This window comes from Hibiscus syriacus, unplaced genomic scaffold (assembly GCF_006381635.1).
Source record: "Hibiscus syriacus cultivar Baekdansim isolate YM2019G1 unplaced genomic scaffold, ASM638163v2 tig00111105_pilon, whole genome shotgun sequence".
Taxonomy (NCBI): Eukaryota; Viridiplantae; Streptophyta; class Magnoliopsida; order Malvales; family Malvaceae; genus Hibiscus; species Hibiscus syriacus.
The window spans coordinates 4,872,300-4,897,624 of record NW_024062987.1 but is presented as its reverse complement, the minus strand read 5'-3'; the positions used below and the strand labels follow the sequence as shown (position 1 = coordinate 4,897,624).

Here is a 25,325-nt window from a genome sequence, read left to right as displayed (position 1 = left end):
CCGTCGATAGCATTACGCCTGTAGTCAGTGGCTCCACACATCTCCCTGTACAGCAAAGCCAAAACTGTCGAGCCCCAACTAAATGATCCGGCGAGACGAAAGTCGCTAAGATGTCGCAACCACATGCAGTGAACTAGGTTGCGCGATTTGTCCGACATCAGCAACCCTCCTATCAGCTGCAGTATGCATGCTCGTGCATACATTTTAACCTTATCCTCAGAGGCGTCTGCGCTCAACTCCCGAAAATTGGCATCTAACCAATTTAACGGTATCCTACATCCGATAAAATTTTCCGGGACACGTCCTAGACTATCCCGACACAAAGCAGTCCAAGAACCGGAAGTTATCCCCGATATCACATCTCCATCCACCGGAAGATGGAATGTGTGGGTCTCCGGCCTCCACCGCTCTACTAAAGCAGAAATCAGGTCTGACTCTATCTTACAGTGACCATGATATCTACCTATGTAACCGAATCCAACCTCTACTAAATACGGCAAGACACGGCTGGATATCACTAACTTAAGATTCCTAATAAAATGATCTAATACACGGTCCTTCTCCTAAAAATAAATAATTACAAAAATTAATTCTTAATCTAATAATCATGCATTAAATGAATCAACTAAATATTACTAATAATTTAAATTAAATTAAAACGTTAAAATGTTACCGTATCAGCAAAGTGTAGAGATATATGATTTCCATCCGAGCGAAGTAGACTGCCTTCTATTATATATCTGCAAAAGAATTATATTAGTAAAATATTAAATAAAGTAAAAACATAATAGTAAAAATATTATAAAATATACCTTAAAATAGAGTATTTGAGAGAAATTTAGAGAATTTGAGAAAATTTGGTGTGATAAAAGTGATTGAGGATTGGAGTATTTATAGGGAGGTTAGGGACGTGAATTAGGGGTATAGCGTGCCCCTGCACCGCGCTATACTCCACGTGTCAGATATACATGTATAGCGCGCTACAGGGGCCGCGCTATACCCACGTGGCGCCAGCTCACCGTATAACGCGGTGCAGGGGGCGTGATATACCCCACGTGACGCCAAATCATCGTATAGCGCGGTACAGGAGGCGCGCTTTACTGCTAAGGGTGTTAAATCAGAAAATATAGTATGACCGATGTTAGATCGATAATATTACCAGTCACCGGTGATATATCGAGAAAATCGCATAGGATTCGCATGCCCACATTCACATTATATTTATATCTTATCACATCAACTTTTCAGCCACTATTTTTTATATATGACTACACTATTTCTCAAAAAAAAAATCTCACATCCCTTCTTTTTCTTTCCCATGTAAATTTCTCTCATCTACACTCCAATCAATATAACTTCTTCTATTATACAGCAAATTTTATATTTAAATTCTGGATATTCACCTTCATTACTTTTTTAAAAATTTATTTTGTAATAGAGTTGAATATTTGATATACGATTTTATTAATTAATAGCTAAATAATATTATTCGAATTTTAAAATATAATAATCATTCTCAAATTTTAATTTGTTACAAGAGAGGGGGGAGTCGCCCTTTAAAATCACTCGTCAATTTAGGGTTCGTTTAGTTGGACCGTTTTTCTGTGTTTGGTTATCGTAAAATAAGAAAGTCAATATAATTTATTTTACGGTCAAAGGAAATCTCAAAGCAAAACACGGAAAAATGACTTACCGTTTGGAAAAAAGGCAAGTCATTTTCCTTCGTTTTCCGTCCCTTGCTCCACACTGAAACTCTTCGTCTCCCAACGGAAAAAGATTGGGTCTTTAGCTTTGTTGGTTTTCTCGATCTGGGTATTGTCTAAAACTCGTACTTGTTTGATTTTGGTTGGTGAGTGGGGATGAGGAAGAAGAAGAGGGAGAGGGAGAGGGAGAATCCGTGGGCACTATCACAAGTACGAGGAAGGGGAAGTTTGTGGGATGTGTGGGCATAGAACTCCTGTCTCTTCCGACAAGATATCGCTTCAAGTCAGTGCTTTCCCATCGGAGATCATGCCTGACTTTCTCTATTTGGGTAGCTATGATAACGCCTCTCGCTCCGAGCTTCTAAAGACTCATGGAATTTACTCGTGTCCTTAATGTAACCTCCTTCTTCCTCCTCATTTTCGTTTTTTTTTGTTATTTCTGTTTGCGAATGTTAATACTATCTGCTTATGGTTTTATTCTGATTTAAATTTATGGATTTTGGGATTAAGAATAATTTGGAAAAGTTTTCTTATGATTGTTAGCTAATTGGAACAAGAAAGCGTAAATTTTTGGATTAGGTTTTGTGATGTATGTTGAGGTTTTTATGCTGCTACTTGAAGAACTTTGATGGGATTTCTCTATTTTACGTATTTGAAGAAAGAACATTTTGGGATTTCTGTATTTTGATGGTAAAGATTAGATTAGCAGGTTTTCCATACTTAATAACAAGCAAAGCCTATAGGAGTAAGATCTTGTAATTTTGTTGATCTAGAAAATTCCTTTGTCAGTTGTAGTACCAATTATGGAAGTCCTATTGTTATCTGTATGCTTAGGGGTGTGGATGAAAAATTGGTTACCTCTTTGGGAATACTGTTAAGTTAATAGGAGTACTATCCAGCTCCAATGGATTTACTTGGGATAATGGAGAATATTCCTTGGTGTTTTCTATTTGTGAATAAGGCTAACACCATGTTTATTAATGATAACTTGGAAACATGGGGAAGAAGTTTGATATCAAATGTGTGATATTGATTTGAGGCAACACCAGAACAGGTTGTATGAGTGCAATTTATCGAACTGAGGCCTCAAATTAACTGAAAGATCTGATGGTCAAACAGTAGTAAGAGCAATTCTGTTGCTTTTAGGTCCTTTAGCCTTCAAAAGGAGAAAATGAGGGTAGAATAGTCGTAAATTGAAGTTGTAAGATTTTGTATCTTGAATTATAAAATAGGATAATTAACATTGCCACTTGTTTATGTAGGTAAGCATATAATGATAGTTTGAAGATGAGGGTGGATGGTTAATACTGTGTTAAACCTTGAATGTTACTGAATCAAATACATCATAATTGAGATAGATATATGCATCAAACTTTATTTTAACTACTGTGATAAGGTTTCCTTTGTAAAGTGTAATAGGGCTGAGGAAAAATTGGGATTGTGGACTTGCACTACAACAGGTCCACAAGTATGTTTTTGATGTTGAAAATCATAACCGTTCAACTAAGCAAGCCAGTAGTTTGTGAACTTCCAATGCTAACAGCGATGCGATTGGAAGGATCGTCATGGGAATGTTGTAGGATTGATGGTGTCAAGATCCATTCATTTTCGTTTTTCATTGTGCAGTTTGTTCTCCTCTTTGTTTGATGCTGCGTCTGCTAAAATACATATTGGTGGCTCTTAGGCATCTAAATTGTAGCTTACAGTTATGGCATATTCTTATATTGTTTACAATATTTCTTTGCAGACTGTACCTGCTTGTCAAAATATCTACAAGAATTCATTTACCTATCACTGTCTGCAAGATGACAAAATTTTACAATTTGATGATGCAATACAATTTTAGGTGCGTAACCATTGTGTTTCATAACGAAGTTTCAGTTTGCGGTTGAAAGGTTAATTTTGGTATCACGTCATTTGTGCGAGGCTTTGTTATTCCCTCTTTCACGTATCGATTTTCTTCCTTTGCATATTTCAAGAGATTGGCCTGAGCAGAATTTAATAATTCACCCTCTCTTTAGGTGATGAGAAGCATTTACTGAATATAATCTCTCTTTTTATAGTTTCATAATGAGTCACTTTGGTTTTCTCAATTCTCATCAATAACAGCGTGTATTCTGCTGCATGTTCATAATAAGGCTCCAGTTATTGTAATAGCTTTCTTGATGAGATCTAAAGGATGGAGACTTCCCCAAAGCTATCAGTTTGTGAAAGAACGGAGACCGTCTGTTGATATAAATCAAGATATTTATCAGCCCCGGCGTAGATTACCTAATATCATGGAAGCCATTTTATGTCGCTGTTTCATCCACTTAATTGAAACCATAGGGATATCACATGGTATTATTTGGATGAGGGAAAAAAGACCGTCGTAATATCTTTTGCGATTGGTAGCTATCTACCAACAGTTGCAGGAATATGAGCAAAAGCTCTTTTGATCATCACATGACAATAACCCTGCTTTTCTTGCCTTCCAACCTGGCGGAGCCCCGTTCAACGTCTTCTTCTCAAAGGCAGATGATTCAGTTTCAATTCCAGTCAGTAATCTTGGTACTCCGTCTACTTTTGTCCTTTGGCCGCTCAAGTTTATAATTGGTGCAGCAGAGCCGGAGAAGAATCTCTGAAAACCTAGCAAAACTAGTTGCAGTGTTATTCCAATGGATAACACTTAATTTGGCTGTAAATTTCTAGTAAATGTTTTTTTTCCCTTGCATGTTATATTTGGCGAATGTTAATGAAACATAGTCCGGCTTGTTCCAAATTTTATACACGTATAACTTCTTTTGTTTTTCGTTTCCAGAATAAATATCTAATGGTTTTGGAGCTGTTTCATGAAACCCTTCTGTCTTGTCATATATGTTCAATGCCATTATAATAGCATTGTAATCATGCTAGTAACATACTAACACTCACCATAATACGATTTGGAATGAGAGTGACTGGTAAATTTACATGTTATCATATAATACCATAAAAAAGAATTTTTTTTTTACATAATTGGTCCCAACCCAAATTCTTTCTTCACATAACATTTTTGAAAATATTACGAAGTTGGCAAAATCTTGAGCTATCGTAGAGGAAGTCTGTAATTAAGGCATGAACACGTCTTACTAGTACAATCCTAAATTACGGTTACAAATTTACAAGGGAAAATGAGTTTAATGACGGTTGAAAGACTATTGAATCATTATTATCTGTATATGTATGTTTCTTTATTAAAAACAGATTCTGAAAACTGTTTTCAGAAAAATTAATCAAACAGTGTAAAACATTTTACAATGTACCATCCAAACACTGGAAAATATTTTTGAGAAATGTAATTCATTTTCCAAATTTCATTTTCCAGAAACTGTTTTCAGTGAAACAAACTGACTCTTATTTTGTAAAAACAAAAACTTATCATTTAATCACGCTTTAGTCAATTTGATAAATAAGTTGAAACTTTGAAGAAAAAATAAAAAAATGCAAGACTAAAATGATTAAACCGGTAAATCAAAGGAACCAAAAAGGTCATCTGCCTTTTACTTGGTTTATTTTCAAATCAAATTCAAGTGTTACAATTAGCCGACTGTTTGGTAGCTTTGGAATTTTGGACTTGTAGTTCTATAAAAGAACACTCTTTAATTATAAAACAAAATATTGTTAAACCAAATTAGTAAAGGGAATTGGTTTTTAAAAATCAAAATATGATTACATTCATTACATTTTCTTTCTAAAACCGAACAAAGCAGTTCGCTCAAAGGGCACAAGCATTCGACACATTAAAGCAGAGAACCAACATCACAAAACACCAAACATGTGCATGGCCACAAAGATCTGGACATTGAGATGCCCTCTGCTAAAAGGCAAAGTTCATATTCATAAAAACAATAACTTACCATGTCCAAACAACATTTATTAAACAATAAAAATGAATATCCCAACAAACCAGTACTTATTGCTCAAAAGTAATCTAAAGCATATTATTCAAGTAAACTAAGCAATGCCTCAAAATACAATCTGATCGAATGAACTAATACATCGAATAGTTGTCACTAACCCCAGGTCTGATCTTCTTATAAATTGCCATGCCAATAGGAAGAATACAAGCAAGTGCAACCTGAAGTTGATCCGAGCTGCTTGTTCGAATAGTTATCTGTCCGCTCATCTTGTTGTTCAGTCCCGCACGAACTGCTATTTTTGAGCTCCGTCCCATGGAGAATTGAGACTGAAAATTGGCACCCAATGCCAAGTCCCCTCTCCATTTGACTAAAGACAAACCCAAAGAGGATTGATCCTGGCCAATTGGAAAATCAGCGTCTCGGAGCCGCATTTCTAGATTGGCACCATATGCTGCATCACCTTTAGACCTCACAGTCCCAGTGCTACCAATTAACATAAGCCGCTTTCCAACAACAATCTGATCCTCGAGTTTGAGTCCAGTTGCAACATTCTCACCTAGAAAAGTGACAGAAAATCCCGCAGCTGTTTTGTTCTTTTTGAGATTTTTGAATTTGGTCTCGCCTCTTACAACATAAGCTAATTGCTTTCCAACATTTTGGATGTCAAAGCCAGCCATGGTTGATCCATTTTCACCATGCTTGGCAGAAACCGAAGAATCCAAATGGATGTTAGACTCTTTCTTATCCTTGGTGAGTTGCACAGATACTGCAGCAGGAAATCGGCTGGCAATTGCTAGACTATGTTCAACATTAACACCATCATAGCCACAATCATGGTCCCAACCATGTGTGTCCAAAACTGGCCTCGCCATGAACTGATTAGTTGGTTCCAAGAACCGGTACCTGTACGCTGGATTATCAGCATCAAAGGAAGGTGGCAGGACCATATCAGGTAATGGAACTGGTACAGCAGCCGGGCCACCATTTTCCTGATCAACATCTTCCACCATGTTACCATATTCATCAACTGCAGGCTTTCCTTTCTTCATCTCTCTCATTCTCCTCAACTCCTCCCTCCACTGCTTTTTCTGGAGGAGCTTCACACGGTAATCGTACTCCTCAAAATATGCCTTCCTTTGCTCCTTGGTAAGCTTACCAAACTGCGTTTTCCTTAGAGGTTTGAATGGTGGGAGTTGGTTATACTCATCCTCGTCCTCTTCTTGATCCGAATCAGAAAAGTCAACCATGTCAATATCTGAGTCACCATTCTCACCACCCTGATCAGTGGAGAGTTTAGGATGGCTACGAGACTGCAACAGCCAAGATAACAAGTACGGAAGAGGAGGAGATCGAACACGAAAACCAAAGAGCTTCCGATGGTCAAATGGATCTTGAGGCTTGGTGAGAGAATTTGCTTCAGATAAGACTTTGACAGAGTAGCATAACAACAATAGTTGTGGTCTCCAAGTCTGACCATTAGGAAGAACCTTCTGGCCATCTCTATTCTTTCGGCATGACGGATGATTTTCAACAAGACAAACAGGGTTCATCAAACTTGGATTCATCATGCGTAGATCGCCAACAGCCTGAGCAACAGACTGCTGAACAACATGGGAACGTTGGGCAACAAACACCTCATAACTCAAAGGGGAACCAGATGGTCCGTCAGGGGGTGCAGAAGCAGCATGAGTCAAAGCAATTAAGGCATTTTTCCAGATAGAGGAGCCAAGAGAATTAGTGATTGACCTTAACAATGGCAGATCATTAAGATCCCGGGTCTGGCTGTCCAACCGGTCGACATAGACAACAACATCAGGGGGACACTTCTTTATGAATTGTTGTATAGAAGCCAGGATTTTGCGATTGGAACCTTGCTCCATGGCTGAAGATCTCAAACCTGGGGTATCAATGATCCTCAATTTAACACCGTCTACCATTCCTGTAATCTCTTTCACAACTGCCGTGGCAGGTTCAAATGCATCAATTGAGGTCTTCACCTCACCAAAGATTGAATTTATTGTGGCGCTCTTGCCCACGCCAATCTTCCCAAGCACAAGTATGTTTAAGGAGAAGCTTAAATCATCTTTACCCTCTGTTTCAAGCTCCAGAGCTTTCCTCTTAGCAGAATCAATGCTAAACAGTTCACTAGTTTGCCTCCCCGCAACAAGTGCCAGCCTATAAAGAACTTGTGCTGCTATAGAATCTTCTGTTGAAAGCCTGAGCCTCTGAACGAGTCTTAAGAATTTGATTCTTATAAGCTGTAACTTTTCCAATTTTGTTTTTTCTTCTTCACTCAAGTTGTTGGAGTCTCTCTGACTTGTTACAGCAGGACTAAATATGTTGGGCCTGTTTGGTCGAGATGCAGATCTTGCATTTTGCAGTGAGGATCCCAAACCTGCAGGACGTTCAACAGAGAAAAGCCTGGAGCCATCTTGCGAGGTTATAGTAATATTACTGCCATCAGAACCACCACCAGTTGCTGCTTTCAGGAGGGCAGCCAAAGCAGCAGAATCAAATAACCCCTTCCCCTCTCCTTCTTCATCAGTATCCCCTTCTTCATCTGAATCAATGGCAATCTGACCATCATTTGCCTGAGAATGATCAAGAGAAGTATCAGCAGAGTGAGAAGCAATGGCAGATCCTCTCTCTAGCTCTTCCAAGAATTGCTTAGCAGCTTCGGCATCCTCGAAGAACATACTTTCAGTCTCTTCATCAGATTCTGAGCCTCCAATTGCGAGGCCTTCACTCTGACGATGCTTCACTTCCATTTCACCTTCAAAACCAACTTCTTCAGAAACTGTAGTTTGTTCCACAGACTTAGGTGAATGAGATTCTTCTACTGCCATGGTTACCGATATTTTGTTTTGAGAATCAATATCATAATTCTCCATTTCATGAGCTGCCATGATTTCAGTAGGTTGAGGAGAATGATCCACTGGCTGAATTCCATCTCTACCCCCTCCATATATTTTATTAGGAGATGTTTGTTCCAACATATATATACCAGCCTCCTTGTTGAGGTCATTCAGCTCGGTTCCAGAATCATCTTTACCAAGCAGACTCCCACTAGCAGAATCAGCTTTCCTCTCAGCATCGATTTCTGAAGTCTTCTCAGGGGCCAAGACCTCGGAAGTTTCAATTCCATTGGTTGTCTTATCATGGCTAAGCTTATTAAAACCACTGTCCAAGCCCGCATTCCCAGCAACTGGAACTACCTCTGGCTCCTTGATCTCATGCGTCTTAATGCCCAAAGCATCTCCAGTTAAAGGTGTTGCATCAAGAGCCAACTCCTCTCCACCGGAAAACTTTGGAACATCAGCTTCAACCACCCTATAATCTCCTTCCGCAATCATAGGATTGACAAGCTTAGCTCCATCACCTGTCACCAAATTGTTCTTAACCATCCCAATTCTACCTTCCTCTCCGCTTTCCATTGATGAAACAGAGTGGTTAGTTTCACTAACGGAGCCCATTTCCACCTTGTCCTCCTTATCCCCGTTAACAACACTTCCAATATCAGGCTTCTCCATCGTATCCTTGCCTCTAAATTCCTCAAAACCATTATCACCACCCTCAAGCGAGTCGTCTTTCCAAATATCATTTGAACCATCAGAGCCAACAAAAGGGGCATCGCTAACATCGCTAACAAAAGGGTCAGCCAAAAAATGGCCTCTGTGGTGCTGTCCCCACATCATTCTCGTTATCACCAATTTTACCATTTTCATCGGCTTTCAAAGCATGTTCGCTAACAGAACTAGTTATCAAACTAGAATCATCATTCGAATCTAAATTCGAAGAAGATAAAGAAGAAGAACCTGGAGAGGTAGAGAGCGACTGAGGGGCGATTTCCGGGGCAGAAAGCTCGGCATCCATGGGAGGTCGGGAGATAAAGAATTAGGGTTTAGGATATGATATGGCAAAATTCGGATTGGGTTACTCGAATGTGTGAAATACCAGACTATAAGGAGGAGGAAAAGATAAGGTGGAGGAAAAGATAAGGTGGAGAGGAAGCCAAGGGTTCTGTAAGCTCGTAATTTACCATTGAATCTGTTTAGAATTATTTGTAAATAAGAAAAAAAGCAATATATGATAATTAAAAATACATATTGTATTTTTTTAATAAGTCTTGTGAATTTATAATTTTCATCGAAAATGGTTTTCATCTTATTTTTCCATGTATTATCTACAAATATATATATATATGCTTAATTGACATTAAAATTAATTAGTGTGAGAACTAATAATTATTGATTTTATTATAATATTAAATTATAACAAGCCATTCTTAGATTTTTCACACATTATAAAACTAAACAAAACAAAGTTTAATATATTATGTAAATCTATTAATATACTACTAATATATTTTATTTGCTAATTCTTTTTTATATTTTTGCAAGTTAACTAGATTTTTTACATGAATTTAGATTAACACAATGAGACAAACATTAAAAAATGATAACCATTAAAAGAAGTAAATATTTTTAAAGAAATGATAATCATTAAAAGAAGTAAATATCTTATAATCTTCTAAATTAAAATAATATTTTAATCTCAACATTATCTTTATTTTGATCTAATAATTTTGAAACATATGAAAAATTATGAGTTTTTATTTATTTATTAAATTTAGGTAATTACAAGCCAATAATTATTTGAAGATAATTTTCAATCATTTGATATTGAATACTCACATCTGTATCATTATTGATGATTGAACTTAGGACTTCAAAGAATAATAATAATTTCTTTACCACTAAGTGCGTAAAAATATGAATTTTAATATATATATATGACATGTGATCATTGTTTGTATATATAGTTCGATTTTTTGTTGCCCTCAAGTTTCAAAGCTTCATCCTGGTTAATCTAGACCGACTCAAGTCGCACACCTAGCTTTAGTGGATGAGTCTCCCAACAGGATTTTTCTGCATACACAATGACTCGAACTTGAGATATTGTTTAAGCGATATCAAACTGCTTACCACTTGAACTAACCCTCATTAGTTATATAGTTTGATTTTTGTAGTACTATTAAACGTGTACTTTTTAGGGTGAAGTACACAAGTGTACCTTGATAATAGGGCATTATTTTATTAAGTCCTTTTGATCACTAAAAGTTATAAAACGATCCTTCAACTACATGGAATTATTTTGTTGACTCTACTAATTATTCAAAGTTATAAAATGATCATTCGACTATTCAATTGTTTCAAACTCATCCTTTTCAATTAAAAAAATTGATGGTCGTATAAGGTAAAAGTTAACATGTTGACTAAGTATGATAAAATCTAATTTTAAAATCATTTGAGTTGTATTTTATGGATTGAATCTTCGTTTATATTATGTCATTAAACTGGTGCTTGAAAGCAACGATAATGCCAATAGACATAATTAAAATATAATTTTATCATATCTCATTCGACAGGTTAATGTCTAGCTCAGGCGACTGCCATTTTTTATGAAAAATAACGAATTGATACATATGAATAGTCAAATAACTATTTTGTAACTTTTAATAGTTATGAGACTCAACAAACTAGCACCATGTAGTCGGGGTCTCGGGGATCATTTGTGTTCTTTACCATAATTTTTAAAATAAATTTAATTCTAAAAAAATGGCGTGAATATATGATATGAAATTTTAAAAAGTCATAAAAACTAAAAGATGCAAGTAAATAAAAATAAAAATTTATTTTCGAAGATAAAAGTATAAAAACCATGTTTGATATTTTTCAGAATAGATTAATTTATTATGAAACTATGTAAATTCATTTAAATTAAAAAATAGGAGGGATTAAATGATCATGCAGTAAGAATAGGAGGGATTAAATGATCATGCAGTAAGAATAGGAGGGGTTCGCCGAGCATTCCGTTTTTTAGTTATTGTTTAGGGAATATATAAGGTTTTAGACGTATAAATAGAAAAAGACGAGTGCAATGGAAAATACAAGAACGGGTTGGGAGGGATCTTTTTTTATCTTCAACTATTTAATTAAATTATTTTTAAAAAAAAAACTATTTAATTAAATTAAAAATTTATTTTAATAAGGAAATTATTTGCTTCATTCGACTATTTCCAAATTTTAGTGTTGATCAATCTATGCTTTTGTTATAAATCTAGAAAATATAGCTTAATATATGTTCAAAGATTTGTATTTCTTTCACAAGGAACATTAATACCCTTACATACACAGTCACAGATGTACATTATTGTTAGAGTGAGCATGTGTCCACCCCGAAATCTTTTAGAATTCGAATTTTCTTCTTAAATTCGAAGTTTTTTCTATTAATATGTATTCACCCTGGAATCTTATCATGTCCATCTTGAAATGTTATCGTATCTATTTAAATATAAAAATATTATATTATTAATATATGTGTGCCCACCTTCAAAAAAAATTCTAGATCCTCGAGTATACATACCTAGTGTTCGAATCCAAAAATTCAAAGATAAATTCCTTAAATATTAAGGTAATTTGATTCATGTTATTTCTTTTTTTGAATTGATTCATGCTATTTTTATTACCATATTGAATTGATATTCTTAATATATATATATATAATATGTATATTTCTTTATACTCAAATTTAGGATTAAATTTAAAGTGTGGTTTAATATTTTTTTTATTTAATTAAACATTTAAATTTAACTTATTATTCAAATTGACATCTGATTTTTTTCCAAAAGTTATTTTAAAAATTTCCGAGTAAAGATGGATTTTTAAATGATTTTAATAGCAGAAATCATAAAAAATAATTCAAGAATTAACAATTTTATTAAAGCTCGTGTAGGGATATCTAGTATCGATAATTCTCCCCCAAAAAGATAAAAGTTTTTTTTGTTGGTTTGCTTTTGAAAGATAGCGTAAAGGATTAGGCTTTTGAGTAATTTTGTTCGATTTCGTATTTTTTTAATCAATTTTCTCATTATTTTATTTTGGCGTTCTACGTGTTGTTTCCTTTGGATTGACATATCTATCTTTTACATCTCTTGTTTGTTTGTTTGTTTGTTTGTTTGTTTTTTACAAAAAGGCAACCATTGGCCTAATCCTTTATTCTGAGGAAAAAAAAAACTCAATGTAATCACATGAAAAACGAGTTTCTAAAATTTTAATCAAATGAAGATTCAAAAGAACAAAAGATTGGATTGACTAAAGGCGAGAAGATGCTTGAGAAGTAGTCCTAGTATTTAGTATTATTGGTTCTCCCATTGGTTTGGGATCACCTTAGTTATTTCTTCCGGGCTATAACCATTGCATTTTATTTAATGTTTTACGTTTATGTTGTATGCAATACAATGTTTGATATAGTATCTTGCTAAATATATTGATGAAATCAATAAGGGTCTAATATTAAAATGAACATCGATGAGATAATTATGAAATCTCTCTAAATAATTTAAGTTCATTTTAATCGTCCACATAAGCCTATCTTAGTTAAACGCGAAGAATAAGCAAGTGATATTCACCGGTTGAAATATTGATAATAACTTAGCTAGGTTATTCACCAAATGGATGACTCATGACATGATTTGAACAAGAGTTGTTCATCAAATAAAGGAGTTACATGGGATGTAATTAGTAAGGTGATACTTACGTAAATAATCATTCTCCTAAAAGAAAAGCCAAAGTTGATTTAGGAAGAGGGTGAAATATGGATCCTCACTCACTAGAAAAACTTTCGAGATATTTTTTTCGAAATTGAAACAATAGGTTTTTTAATTTTGAAAAAAATAGTGAGAACATTTTGTAAATAAAGACCTATTTATAAATTTTAAATTCAGCAAATTATTTACTTTAAATATTTCCATTGTTGTATATTTAATGGCAAACAACACAATATCATTGCGATCACTCCTTGAGAAGGAGAAACTTAATGGCATAAACTTTCTTGACTGGTTCCGTAATTTGAGAATTATTCTCAGATAGAAAATGAAAGAATATGTCATTGAAGAACCCGTTCCTGATGAACCGACAACTAATGCTTCTAGAGCTGACGAAGACAAGTTTAAGAAACATATGGATGATATGTTAGACGTTGGATGTCAAATGCTTACCACCATGACTCCTGAGCTTCAGAAGCAACATGAGGACATGTTTGCATATGAGATGATTCAAAATCTCAAGGAAATATATGAAGGTAAGCACGTCAAGAGAGGTATGAGACCTCTAAAGTTTTATTTCAATGCAAAATGGCAGAAGGGATCTCCTGTAGGAGCTCATGTCATCAAGATGATGTGTTACATCCAAACGTTGGAAAAACTAGGATTTCCTCTCAAAGATGAATTGGCCACCTATGTTATCTTGCAATCATTGTCGGATAGCTTCAATCAAATTTTCCTTAATTTTAACACAAATGAAATTAACAAGACTTTGCCACAGTTACTTGGCATGTTACAAACTGCTAAAGTAACATGTAAAATGTTGGACATAAGCCCATTTTGATGGTCCTCAAGGACAAATGAAAGGGAGACAAAAAGATAGTGGCAAAGTCTAAGGGCAATGGTAAGGCCAAGCCCAAAGAAAATGATGCATTAAAACCCAAAGGGGGAGTTAGCAAGGAAGGAAAATATTTCCATTGAGACAAGACCAGACACTGGAAGAGAAACTACCATGTTTACCTTGAAGAGGTCAAGAACACAAAAGCAAACAAAATATTTGTTTATGGTATTTATGTTATTTATGTTAATTTGTCAACATCTACTTCTTGGGTATTAGATACCAGTTGTGGTTCTCATATTTTTACTTCTGCACAGGGAATACAAAAGAAAAGGAATCTGGCTAAATGAGACATAGACCTACGAGTGAGAAATGAAGCAAGAGTTGTTGTATTAGCTATAGAGACATATGTTTTATCTTTGCCTAGTGGATTTGATTTAAATTTAGATGATTGTAATTCTGTGCCTAGTTTGACTAAGAACATCATTTCTATTTCTTATTTGGATAAGATTGGATTTGAGATTATTATTAAGAATAATTGTTATTATTTTTATCTCGATAATATTTTTTATGGTTTGACACAATTGGATAATGGTCTCTATATTATGGATCAAGAAAATATCATTTATAACATAAATACTAAAAGATAAAAAACAAACAACTCAAATAAAACTTATCTTTGGCATTGTTGTTTAGGTCATATAAGTGAGAAACACATATTAAAACTCCATAAAGATGAATTCTTAGATTCATTTATTTTCGAACAATATGATGTTTGCGAATCTTGCTTATTGGGAAAATGACTAAGGCTCATTTTAATAGTAAAGACGAGCGAGAAAGTGATTTATTGGGGTTAATACATAATGATGTATGTGGACCTATGAATACATAAGCCAGAGGTGGATTCCATTACTTCAATAGTTTCATTGATGACTTCAATCGGTGTGGGTATATTTATCTTATGCGTCGTAAATATGAAGCCATTGAAAAGTTTAAGGAATTTAAAAATGAAGTACATAATAAACTAGGCAAGAGTATTAAGGCACTTCGATCAAACCGAAGTGGAGAATACTTAAGCATAGAATTTGATGAACTCCTAAAAGAATGTGGGATTGTTTCACAGCTTACACCACCTAGACACCACTGTGGAATAGAGTTTCTGAAAGAAGAAATCGAACATTGTTAGACATGGTTTGATCGATGATGAGTTATAGTGATATTTTGACTTCTTTTTGGGGACATGCACTTGAAACAGCCGCTTTCACACTAAATCATGTTCCATCTAAATCGATTCAAAAGACACCATATGAGATATGAACTTAGAAGCGTCCTAATATGTATTTTATAAATATTTGGGGTTGTGCAGCTTATGTCAAACATCATATGTCTACAAAGCTTGAATCTAAATCTCATAAGTGTATATTTGTTGGATATCCTAAAGAAACTAAGGGATATTATTTCTTCAACCCTAACGAGAATAAATTGGTTTTTTGCTCGAACGAGAGTCTTCATCGAAAGAGAATTTCTCTTAAAGAAAGGGAATGGTGGAAATATTGAACTTGGAGGAGTTCAAGAACAACATATTAATAAACCTGAAGTTGATCATGTTTCATAAGTTATTGAGGAGCAATCAACTAATTTAGAAACACAATCACTGTGTCGATCTACAAGAGAACGCCATGTATCTGAGAGATTTAGATTTATCGTTACCACACATGGAGACATTCTTCTTATTGATCAAGATGAGCCTAGATATTATCAAGAGGCAATGTCTAGCCCAGACTCTGAGAAATGGCTTAAAGCCATGATATCTAAGATGAATTCCATGTCAGTAAACCAAGTGTGGACTTTGGTTGAACCACCTGAACCTATAGGGTGTAAATGGGTTTTCAAGAATAAAACTGACATGTATGGTAATGTACAAACATACAATGACCTATTAGTCGCTAGAGGTTTTCGACAAGTTCATGGTGTAAACTATGACAAAATTTTCTCCCCTGTAGCTATGTTTAAGTCCATTTGAATCTTGCTTACAATAGTTGCATTCCATGATTATGAAATATGCAAAATGGATGTCAAAATTGTTTTCCTTAATGGAAAACTCAAAGATGATGTGTATATGACACAACCAGAAGGTTTTGTCACTCCAGGAAATACTGGAAAGGTTTGTAAGCTACAAAAATCTATTTATGGACTAAAATAAGCTTCTCGAAGATGGAATCTTTATTTCAATGATGTAATCAAAGAATTTAGTTTCATCATAAACGAAGATGAATCTTGCGTTTATAAAAAGGCTAGTGGGAGCATTGTTTCTTTTCTAATCTTATATGTAGACAACATACTCATCATAGAAAATGATATACCTACATTACAATTTGTTAAGACTTGGTTAGGTAGTTCTTTTTCTATGAAAAATTTGGGTGAGATAGCCTATATCTTAGGAGTTAAGATCTATATAAATATATCAAGACGACTTCTAGGTCTGAGTCAAAGTACATATATAAAATTATTTGACGTTTTCATATGTCTTTATGACACTTTTTCTTATGTTTTTTGATATTTTTTCGGTTCTTTGGTTGTTTTTTCATTTATCTTTTTTGCAAGTGTTGATTTAACATTGTTACAACTGATCAAGATGACACTTATATGATATCTTATTCATCTTTTCTGCTATGGACCATCGAATTGGATTTAGATACATGATTTGCGTTTGTGAATAGCTTTTCACGTCGTTCAAGTCTGATTTGTGATTTACTGGTGGTCTTTCAATATCTTGATCCCCTTTTGTAGTTTGTTTACCGATGCGATCATATCTGTTTGTATCGTTCTTTGTTCAAGTTTCTTGGTTAGATCTAATCTTTCCTTGTATGGTCCTTGTGTAATTTTAAGTTGCTAGTTTTGTTTTAATGATTATAATTTTTTCCTAATTATGTGCTTAGTTTACGATTGTGACTGTAAATCTTTATTGTAATTTAGGATATTTCTTATTTTGTATAAAATTAGTTACTTCTAAAAAAATTAGTGGTTAAAATATTTTTAAAAAAAATAAAGAATAAAGTTATTATTCATCGAAACGTTAGAAGATATTTTTTTGGTATCATACTTTTAATATATTATTTAATTAAATTATTATATAAATTTTATGAGATTATATGCTATAATTAAATTATTATTATTATTATTTATTAATTTAGGGTTTATAAGTAGTAGTACCATTCTAAAGACTCTCGACTATTTGATAATGAACATTAAATATCTTGCAACCTCCAGTCTGATAGTGGTATCACGATCGCTATATTGCGGCCGCGGCGGTATCCGAGATCGCCATCTCAGAAAATAGCGGTGTGCAGCGGAATCACACCAATAGCGGTGGCTCATGACCATAATTTAACAGATAGCGGGCAAGAGTGGATCGCTATTCCACTATTTTCCCGTAAATTTGTTTTAAAAAAATCAGTTTTTATTAAAAAAATCAACTCATTTGGAAAATGTTTACGACTTCGATGCCAGCAATGACCACAATAACATCCGTTATATTCACGATCGCAATAAACGCAACGCGACTGAAAATACTGTAGCAATCGCAATTTAAATCCCTAATCTCGGGTGTTCGAAACTGAGAACTCTATGAATAACAATAATTTCTTGGACTACTAACTTAGTGCATAAAATTAATGGGTAAATTACATGCTTACTCACTAAATTTTACTCTCTCTCTTATTTCACTCACCGTACTTTCAATTTTTTCAAGTTGCTCACTGAATTTTAGACATTGTACTTTTTTTGTCACTTGACCGTTAAATTTCTAACGGCGTTATGACGTTGGTAAATTAAAATTGAAAAAAATTAAAAGTACAGTGATTGAAATAGAATAGAGGGTAAAATTCAGTGAGTAAACGTGACATTTTTACTATTAAAATAAGCCACGTAAGCATCCCGTTACTGAGTAAACGGTTGAGTGACCAGAAAAGTTTAATGTCTAAAGTTCAATGAGCAAATTGAAAAAAAAAAGTGAAAGTACAGTGAGTGAAATAGGAAATAGAGTAAAGTTCAGTGAGTAGTGTGTAATTTACCTAAAATTAATTGATTATATAAAAAATATGATTTAATACAAAAATAAGTACCTAAATAAGTATACCAAAATTAATTTTGAATATAATTTAGACATTTATTTTTATATTAAGCCTAAAAATATTAAAAGTATTTACAATGCATAATTTTTAAACTTCAATCAGTAAAACAATATTTTTAATCTTTAAATTAATGACGCTTATTTGGACTGATTAGTTCCTCCAAAGAAGAAATTGACTGCAAGAGAAGAAGAATTTTGTTTTGACTATAATTATTTCCGAATAAACTTAACTTCACAATGCCGCAAAAACCAAAGTAGAAAACTGTCAGTATAAAGGTTAAGGAAATACATCTATGAAAATTATAAATAGGAGGCACGGTATAGGATTTTTGTTCACCAAAACTGGCTGCAAGGTACCCGAAAGAGAAAGCCAAAGACGAAGAAAAGAAAACAACAGAAATAGATGGAGATTGGATCAATGAATATAAAATTCAGTCTCCTGAAATGTTTATTTATATTTTCTTGTGAAAATGGAGATGGTGCTAAATTTATAAGATCCTAAAACGTGAAAAATTCGATAAATCCAAATCTCAGGTCAAGTCTGCATCAAACCAGTAGTTGTTGAGTCGAAAAAATGGTTAAAACTTTGCGATTACAGACTCCGAACTTGAAATTCTATATTTTACTATTCTAAATATTGTCTTAATTGGCTGCGCACTTTCTAGTTCATCTCCAGTCCCACCGTTTCTATAACAAGTTGTTTGGGTTTTCCTTTTCCGAGTCAAAGCCATTAGTTCAGTTCCTTTCCAATTCCTCTGTTGAGAAGTTAGAAATTAGTTAGCAGATTTGTTAATTAGTTAGCAGTTGGTTAGACGTTAGTTAGTATGCTAGCTGATGTAATCGCATTGCATATAAATATAGAGTACTGAAATGGTTAATAATAAGAAGTAATGAGGTATTTTTTACACGTGTTTTAACATGGTATCAGAGGAAAGGTCTCGTGTGGGGGCTCGACCTTTCTAATTTTTTCCCTCTTTCTTCAATGTTTTTTTCTCTCTCAGTTTCTATGGAATCGATTGATTTCACGCATCCTCTTTACCTTCATCCGTCGGACACGCCTGGGACTGTACTGGTTTCGCATCAGCTGACGGGAATTGAGAATTACAATCTCTGGAGCCGCTCTATTCGAATCGCGTTACTAGCAAAGAACAAGTTAGGGTTCGTTGACGGTGATAATGCTCGGGATGATTTCGCTGAACTTTTGCGATCGCAATGGGATCGGTGTAATGCAATCGTTCTCTCATAGATTTTGAACACTGTAAGTGCTGACCTCTCTGCGGGAATAGTATTCGCTTCCACTGTTGCACTTGTTTGGAAATATTTGAAGGAGCGTTTCAGCAAAGTTGATGGCTCACGAATCTTCTTTTTACATCGAGAGATTGCTCTCTTTACTCAAGGTGATTCATCGGTTTCCACATATTATTCGCGCCTGAAGTTACTTTGGGATGAGTACAGTGCCTTAGTTCATGTCTCTTCATGTAACTGTGTCGATTCTTTGCAAGCCTTGAATCATGTTCTTCAACAACGATTATTTCAGTTTTTAATGGGACTGAATGAGACGTATTATGCGATTCGGAGCCAGATTCTTCTTCTGGATCCGCTTCATTCTGTTAATCGGGCATATTCAGTGGTGGTTCAGGAGGAGTCACAAAGATATATGTCTTCTGGCGTTTCACCACTTTCTGATGCGACGACGATGTACTCCAATTCTTCTAATCCTCGTCGTGCAAGGTTTAACGGAGTCTGTGATTTTTGTAAGATTCGTGGCCATAAACGTGAGCAATGTTATAGGCTCAATGGCTTCCCTCCTGAGTTCAAGTTCACAAAGGCAAAGAAGACTTCTTCTGCTATGGTGGCTAACTCTGATCAGAATGATACTCATTCTAAGTCTTCCTCGTTGCCTGCTTCTTTGGCTCTGATGTTTACTACGGACCAGTATAATCGACTGCTGGAGCTCCTCAACAAGGATCTTCATGATTCTGGTGATGTTGTTGCTGCTAACTTGCATGTATGATTCATGGTGATTTACCTGTTTCTAAAAGTAATTCAATTACCTGGATTCTTGACACTGGAGCTACTGACCATATGTTGTCTAGTTTTGAATGCTTGAGTAATCCTGTTGCATGTACCTCACGATTTGTTCATCTTCTGAATGGTAAAACTGTTCCTATAACACATATTGGTTCATATTGGTTTGATTTTTCTCACTATTTAAAAAATGTACTATATGTTCCTTCATTTACTCACAATTTGTTATATGTTTCCAAGCCGACAACAGACTTACATTGTGTTGTTCAGTTTTATCCTGATTATTATATCTTTCAGGATCTCTTTAATGGCAAGATGTTGGGGATTAGTAAGAAACAAGGGGGCTTGTATATTCTTCAGTCTCTTGGTTCTTTTCTTAGTATTGCTTCTAAGGTACCTTTCAATTTTCAAACTCATTGTATGTCTTCTGTTAATAATAAAACCTCTATTTGGCATGCTCGATTGGGTCATGCTTCTTTTCTCAAATTGCATCATATGTCATTGAGTGATTGTAAATTGGATTCCTCTGTAATTCATTCTTGCTCGGTTTTTCCTTTAGCCAAACAAGCTAGGTTATCTTTTCCAATTAGTCAGTCTCGGTCTAGTCTCCCTTTTCATCTGATTCATATGGATTTATGGGGCCCATATAGAGTTTCTACTCATAGTGGTCATAGGTTTTTTCTGACAATTGTTGATGACTGTACAAGAATGACATGGGTCTATTTACTGAAACTTAAGTCAGATGCTATTGTCTCTTTAAGGAAGTTTTTCTCTTTGGTCTTTACTCAATTTGAGGCTTCTATTAAAATCATTCGTAGTGATAATGGGTCTGAATTTTTCAGCAAAGATTGTTCTTCTCTTTTCTCTTCTTTTGGGATTATTCATCAGTCCTCTTGTGTTGATACTCTTCAGTAAAATGGGGTAGCTGAAAGGAAGCATAAACATTTATTAAAAGTAGCTCGTGCACTTCGTTTTCAGTCTCGGGTACCTATTAAGTTTTGGGAAGAGTGTGTCTTGGCTGCTTGTTATTTAATTAATAGGCTTCCTTCTGCTGTTCTTAATTGGAAATCTCCATATAAACTGTTTCATCATAAGCCTTCTTCTTTATTACATTTAAAGGTCTTTTGGTTGCTTAGGTTATGCTACTAATACTAAGCCTCGTGATAAGTTTTTCCCTAGAGCTATTCCTTCGGTTTTTATGGGATATTCGGATACTCAAAAGGGTTATTTGATGTTTAGTCTTGTTTTTAAGACCTTTTTTGTTAGTAGGGATGTTAGGTTTCATGAGCATTCTTTTCCTTTTCATTCACCTGAATTGGCGTCTAGGTTATTTCCTTCTCAACCTATTATACCCGATTCAGAGTTTTTTGTCACTGACTTGCCTATGTCAGATGCGTCTTCAGCACATAATAATCTTTCCAATTCGTCTTCTTCATCTAGTCCTAGTGTTGGTGATCAAGTGTCTCCTACATTTGTTACTTCCCGTTCTTCTACTGTTCCTATTGATTCGGTTATTAGGAGGTCCTCTAGAGTGTCCAAGCCTCCACTATGGTTAAATGAGTATGTTTCTTGCCAATCATCCACTTCTACCTATTATCTCATTTCAAATCATATTTCATATTCTCATCTATCACTTCACACTCAATCTTTTCTTTATTCCACTTCTATTGTTAAGCCTACTAGTTATAATGATGCCATTAAAGATCCTTTATGGGTTACTGCCATGCAAGAGGAGATTCAAGCATTAGAAATAAACAACACTTGGTGTGTCGTTCCTTTACCACCGGGTAAGGTTCCCATTGGATGCAAGTGGGTGTATAAGGTCAAGTTTCGATCCAATGGTGAGATTGAACGTTACAAGGCACGTTTGGTTGTAAAGGGGTATAATCAACGAGAAGGTGTGGATTTTGTTGAAACCTTTTTGTTGAAACCTTCTCGCCTGTTGCTAAGCTTGTCACGGTACAAACTGTTTTGACGCTTGCCTCCTTGCAATGTTGGTCATTGTTTCAAATGGATGTATATAATGCGTTTCTTCAAGGCAATTTGCTTGAGGAGGTTTACATGCAGCTACCTCAAAGATTCTGCAGCCAGGGGAGAACATGGTGTGTAGGCTGCAGAAGTCCATTTATGGCCTTAAACAAGCGTCTAGGCAGTGGAACATGAGGTTGACTAAAGCATTGTGTCCGTTGTTTGTGAGTACTAAAATATGATGCGGATATGTGTGCAAGTATACACAATCGAACAAGTAATAAAGTGATAAGTAGAGTATCGTCTCCACAGGGAATTGGGGAAATCAAATAGGTTTGTCAAGGCACTTTACTTTGTCACCTAAGTAAAGTTAGTTATGGTATATACAGATGAGAATGCAGTGGCAAAATGGAATGGACGTAGTGGAAATGGAGTGGTGATAGTGTGGTAGCATATGGATATGTCGTGGCAAATTAAATTGTGATACGTGAAAACAAATGGAAATGTCAAGGCAAAATAAAAATGCAAATACTAGATTTAATATATGTAGGACTTTAGCTTTCTCACAAGACAAGCAGCAATGGAAATGAGTGATGGGAGACACAATGAAAACTTAAGTTTATTTCTCTGAATGGTGATTCTTCTATGCTTACTCTGCCCGACAGAGTCTAATGATGTGCCCTATGCTATCTCTAGTAAGGGACTCGACAGACTAAAGATGCCCTGGCAAAACCGATTGGCGTAAACCCAAGCAGTGATCCTATTGACTCAGCTAATAGAATATGTCTCAGTAATACCTTTTTGCGGCAGCATTAACATCTAACCTATCGTTTATACACAACTCCTTTTAGTCGAATGAAATCCTATTCTTATCTCTAAGGTGGATTAGGCCTAGTTACTATCTAGAACCCGTTGTTTATGTAGTTCCTCCCTAGCTTCTCTCGAAGACTAAAGATAAATTGCCAAGGCATTCTCTCGAACCTCATGAACCCTCCTAAGGAAAGGCTACTCTCGTAGCTCCTACAACCTCAAGACTTTAAGCATCATAAACAAAACATAATAGAGCATGAAACAACAACCATTCATTAAAATAACAACTTAAAGAACCACGCGAACTCCCACCAAATAGGATTAGTTCATGGTGGGGCTCAAAATCAACAAGCACAAAGCAAGATTCATTCGTTCCTTACAACCCAACAACAAAATATAAAAGCAAGGACTAAGGGGAGGAGAGAAAGCCTTCGACGTGCACTGCCAAATGCCTTCCTCGGCCACCAAGGACTGCTCCCAGCGGACTAGCTCCTCTCGGATGCTCAGAACGCCACTCCCTTCTGCTAGTCAAGGAGAAATGCCACGGCAAGTGGGATTGACGGAGAAAGATGAGACTTTCTCTCTCTAACTTTTTAAGATCAAATGTGGCTGGAACTAAAGTCCTCTTCAATATGGCTTCATCCTCTATTTATAGGGGAAAAGAAATCCTAAGGTTTCGTGTTAACCATCCTAGGAAACCCTAAAACCATGGTTGAGTTGCTTAGGAGTCGAGCATACTAGGCAATGATACAGCCTAGGTAGCTGGCTAGAGACCGACATAATCCCGCTACAGGCGCCCTAAGACCGACAGGATCTGCAGGGTCAGACTAGGCAACGTCATCAACAGAACCGGTAGTTGAAGCGCCAAAATACTGCGGTGGGTATCTCGGGCAGAGCATGCGTAAAATCCGGGACAGCTGGCTAGAAAATATCTTCTCTCTCCTTGTACGCTCCTGAAATGCCATTTGAACTTGGCATTTTTATTTAGCTAATCAATATCCTTATGTCACGGCATTTTAAATCCTCTTTTTCTTGCTTTCAACACCTGCACATCATCAGACAAGTATCTTTCCCATAAAGCAGCATCGCTGTAAAAATAAAATGCCACGGCAAACTGAAATCCACCACATGCAACTATATGCTCCTAAATGCATCTAAATAGTCCTAAATGGGCTCTTAGACATTCAATAACTTAAGTGAAAAGGTCCCAAAATATGACCTTTTCAAGGAGTTATCACACCCCCAAACTTAAGCTATTTCTTATCCTCAAGCAATGGATAGTGATAAGCAAAACAAAAATACCATGACAAGTTCAAAAGCAGAATAGTTATATGGGATAAAATTTCAGCCCTCAGCTCATATGGCTTCAACATGCTAGACTAGTTTGAGAAATCAAGTACCGTCACCTAGGGCAAGATTCTTTATGTGGGTGTGTGCGTGTTTGTATCCAGTCCATGCTTAACAAACCTAAAAATTTTCTACTCAAGCTCTCTCAATTTACCATGACATTTTCAAATTACTACTCCCCTTTGTTTTCTTTGATTACTTCTGCTACGAGGAGAGTCAGCCCATCACTCTACCATCCCACACTCTAGATGAAAGGGAGCATACCTTTCACCCCCGAGCTAGTCAGGTAGAGTCATCCTGTGACTACTTTCATTCACTCATATGCCAAGACATAGCGGAGTGTTCCTCTACAGATATGCCAAGGCATTTATTTATAATTTATATTTTCTTTTTTTTCTTTTTTTTCTTTTTTTTATGCGGAGTTTTCATCATTCACAGTTTTATTCCACGACATTTAAGAATTCTCTTATAAAAAATTTCTAAGTTTCTCAAGCATGGAAAACATACACTCGTGTTCAAGGGTTTCAAAGAAGCAAGTCCTAGAGTTGGTTCTATCATCCTCAACCAGTCATATACATTTTATCCTAGCCATCAAGAATTCTTCATCATCGGGCATCCTCAATTAATTCCAGAAAACTAATTCTATATTTACTAATTTCATGGCATATTCATTTTACTAATACTATCATACAATGATGCGAGAACCCTACTTCCCCCAAACTTGAGAGAAGCATTGTCCCCAATGCTTACTAAATCTAAGAAAAATGAAAACTACATGCTATGAATGCAATGCAATGCAAGGTACCTTGGCTTCATGGTGGTAGTGCAGCAGTTGCACGACGAGTGCGCTTGCGGAGCTTAGCGGGGCTGGAATGCTCGGAGTCAAAAGCTGGTGCAGCTGGAGGAGTGCGAGGGCCTTCTTGAATAGTTGGGAGCGGGGGCTCCTGATGTTGAGATGCCTTTCGTAGGTGACGTCTGCTCCTACGCAAAGGAGCTTGCTGTGGCATCTCCGATT

At 35.6% G+C, this 25,325-nt stretch overlaps 1 protein-coding gene and 2 pseudogenes across 1 annotated transcript; 2 read left to right on the top strand and 1 right to left on the bottom strand.

Annotated features, from left to right (window-relative positions):
• The first annotated feature begins 1,690 nt into the window (after positions 1 to 1,690).
• Positions 1,691 to 4,464, top strand: LOC120153693 (annotated as a pseudogene).
• Positions 3,895 to 25,325, top strand: part of LOC120153691 — a 35,993-nt pseudogene continuing 14,562 nt past the window's right edge.
• On the bottom strand, positions 5,565 to 9,594 carry LOC120153690 (translocase of chloroplast 159, chloroplastic-like). The gene is given in 2 exon segments (XM_039165602.1): positions 5,565 to 9,249; positions 9,251 to 9,594. Coding segments are annotated over 2 exon segments (3,741 nt in total). The 5' UTR covers positions 9,458 to 9,594; the 3' UTR covers positions 5,565 to 5,715.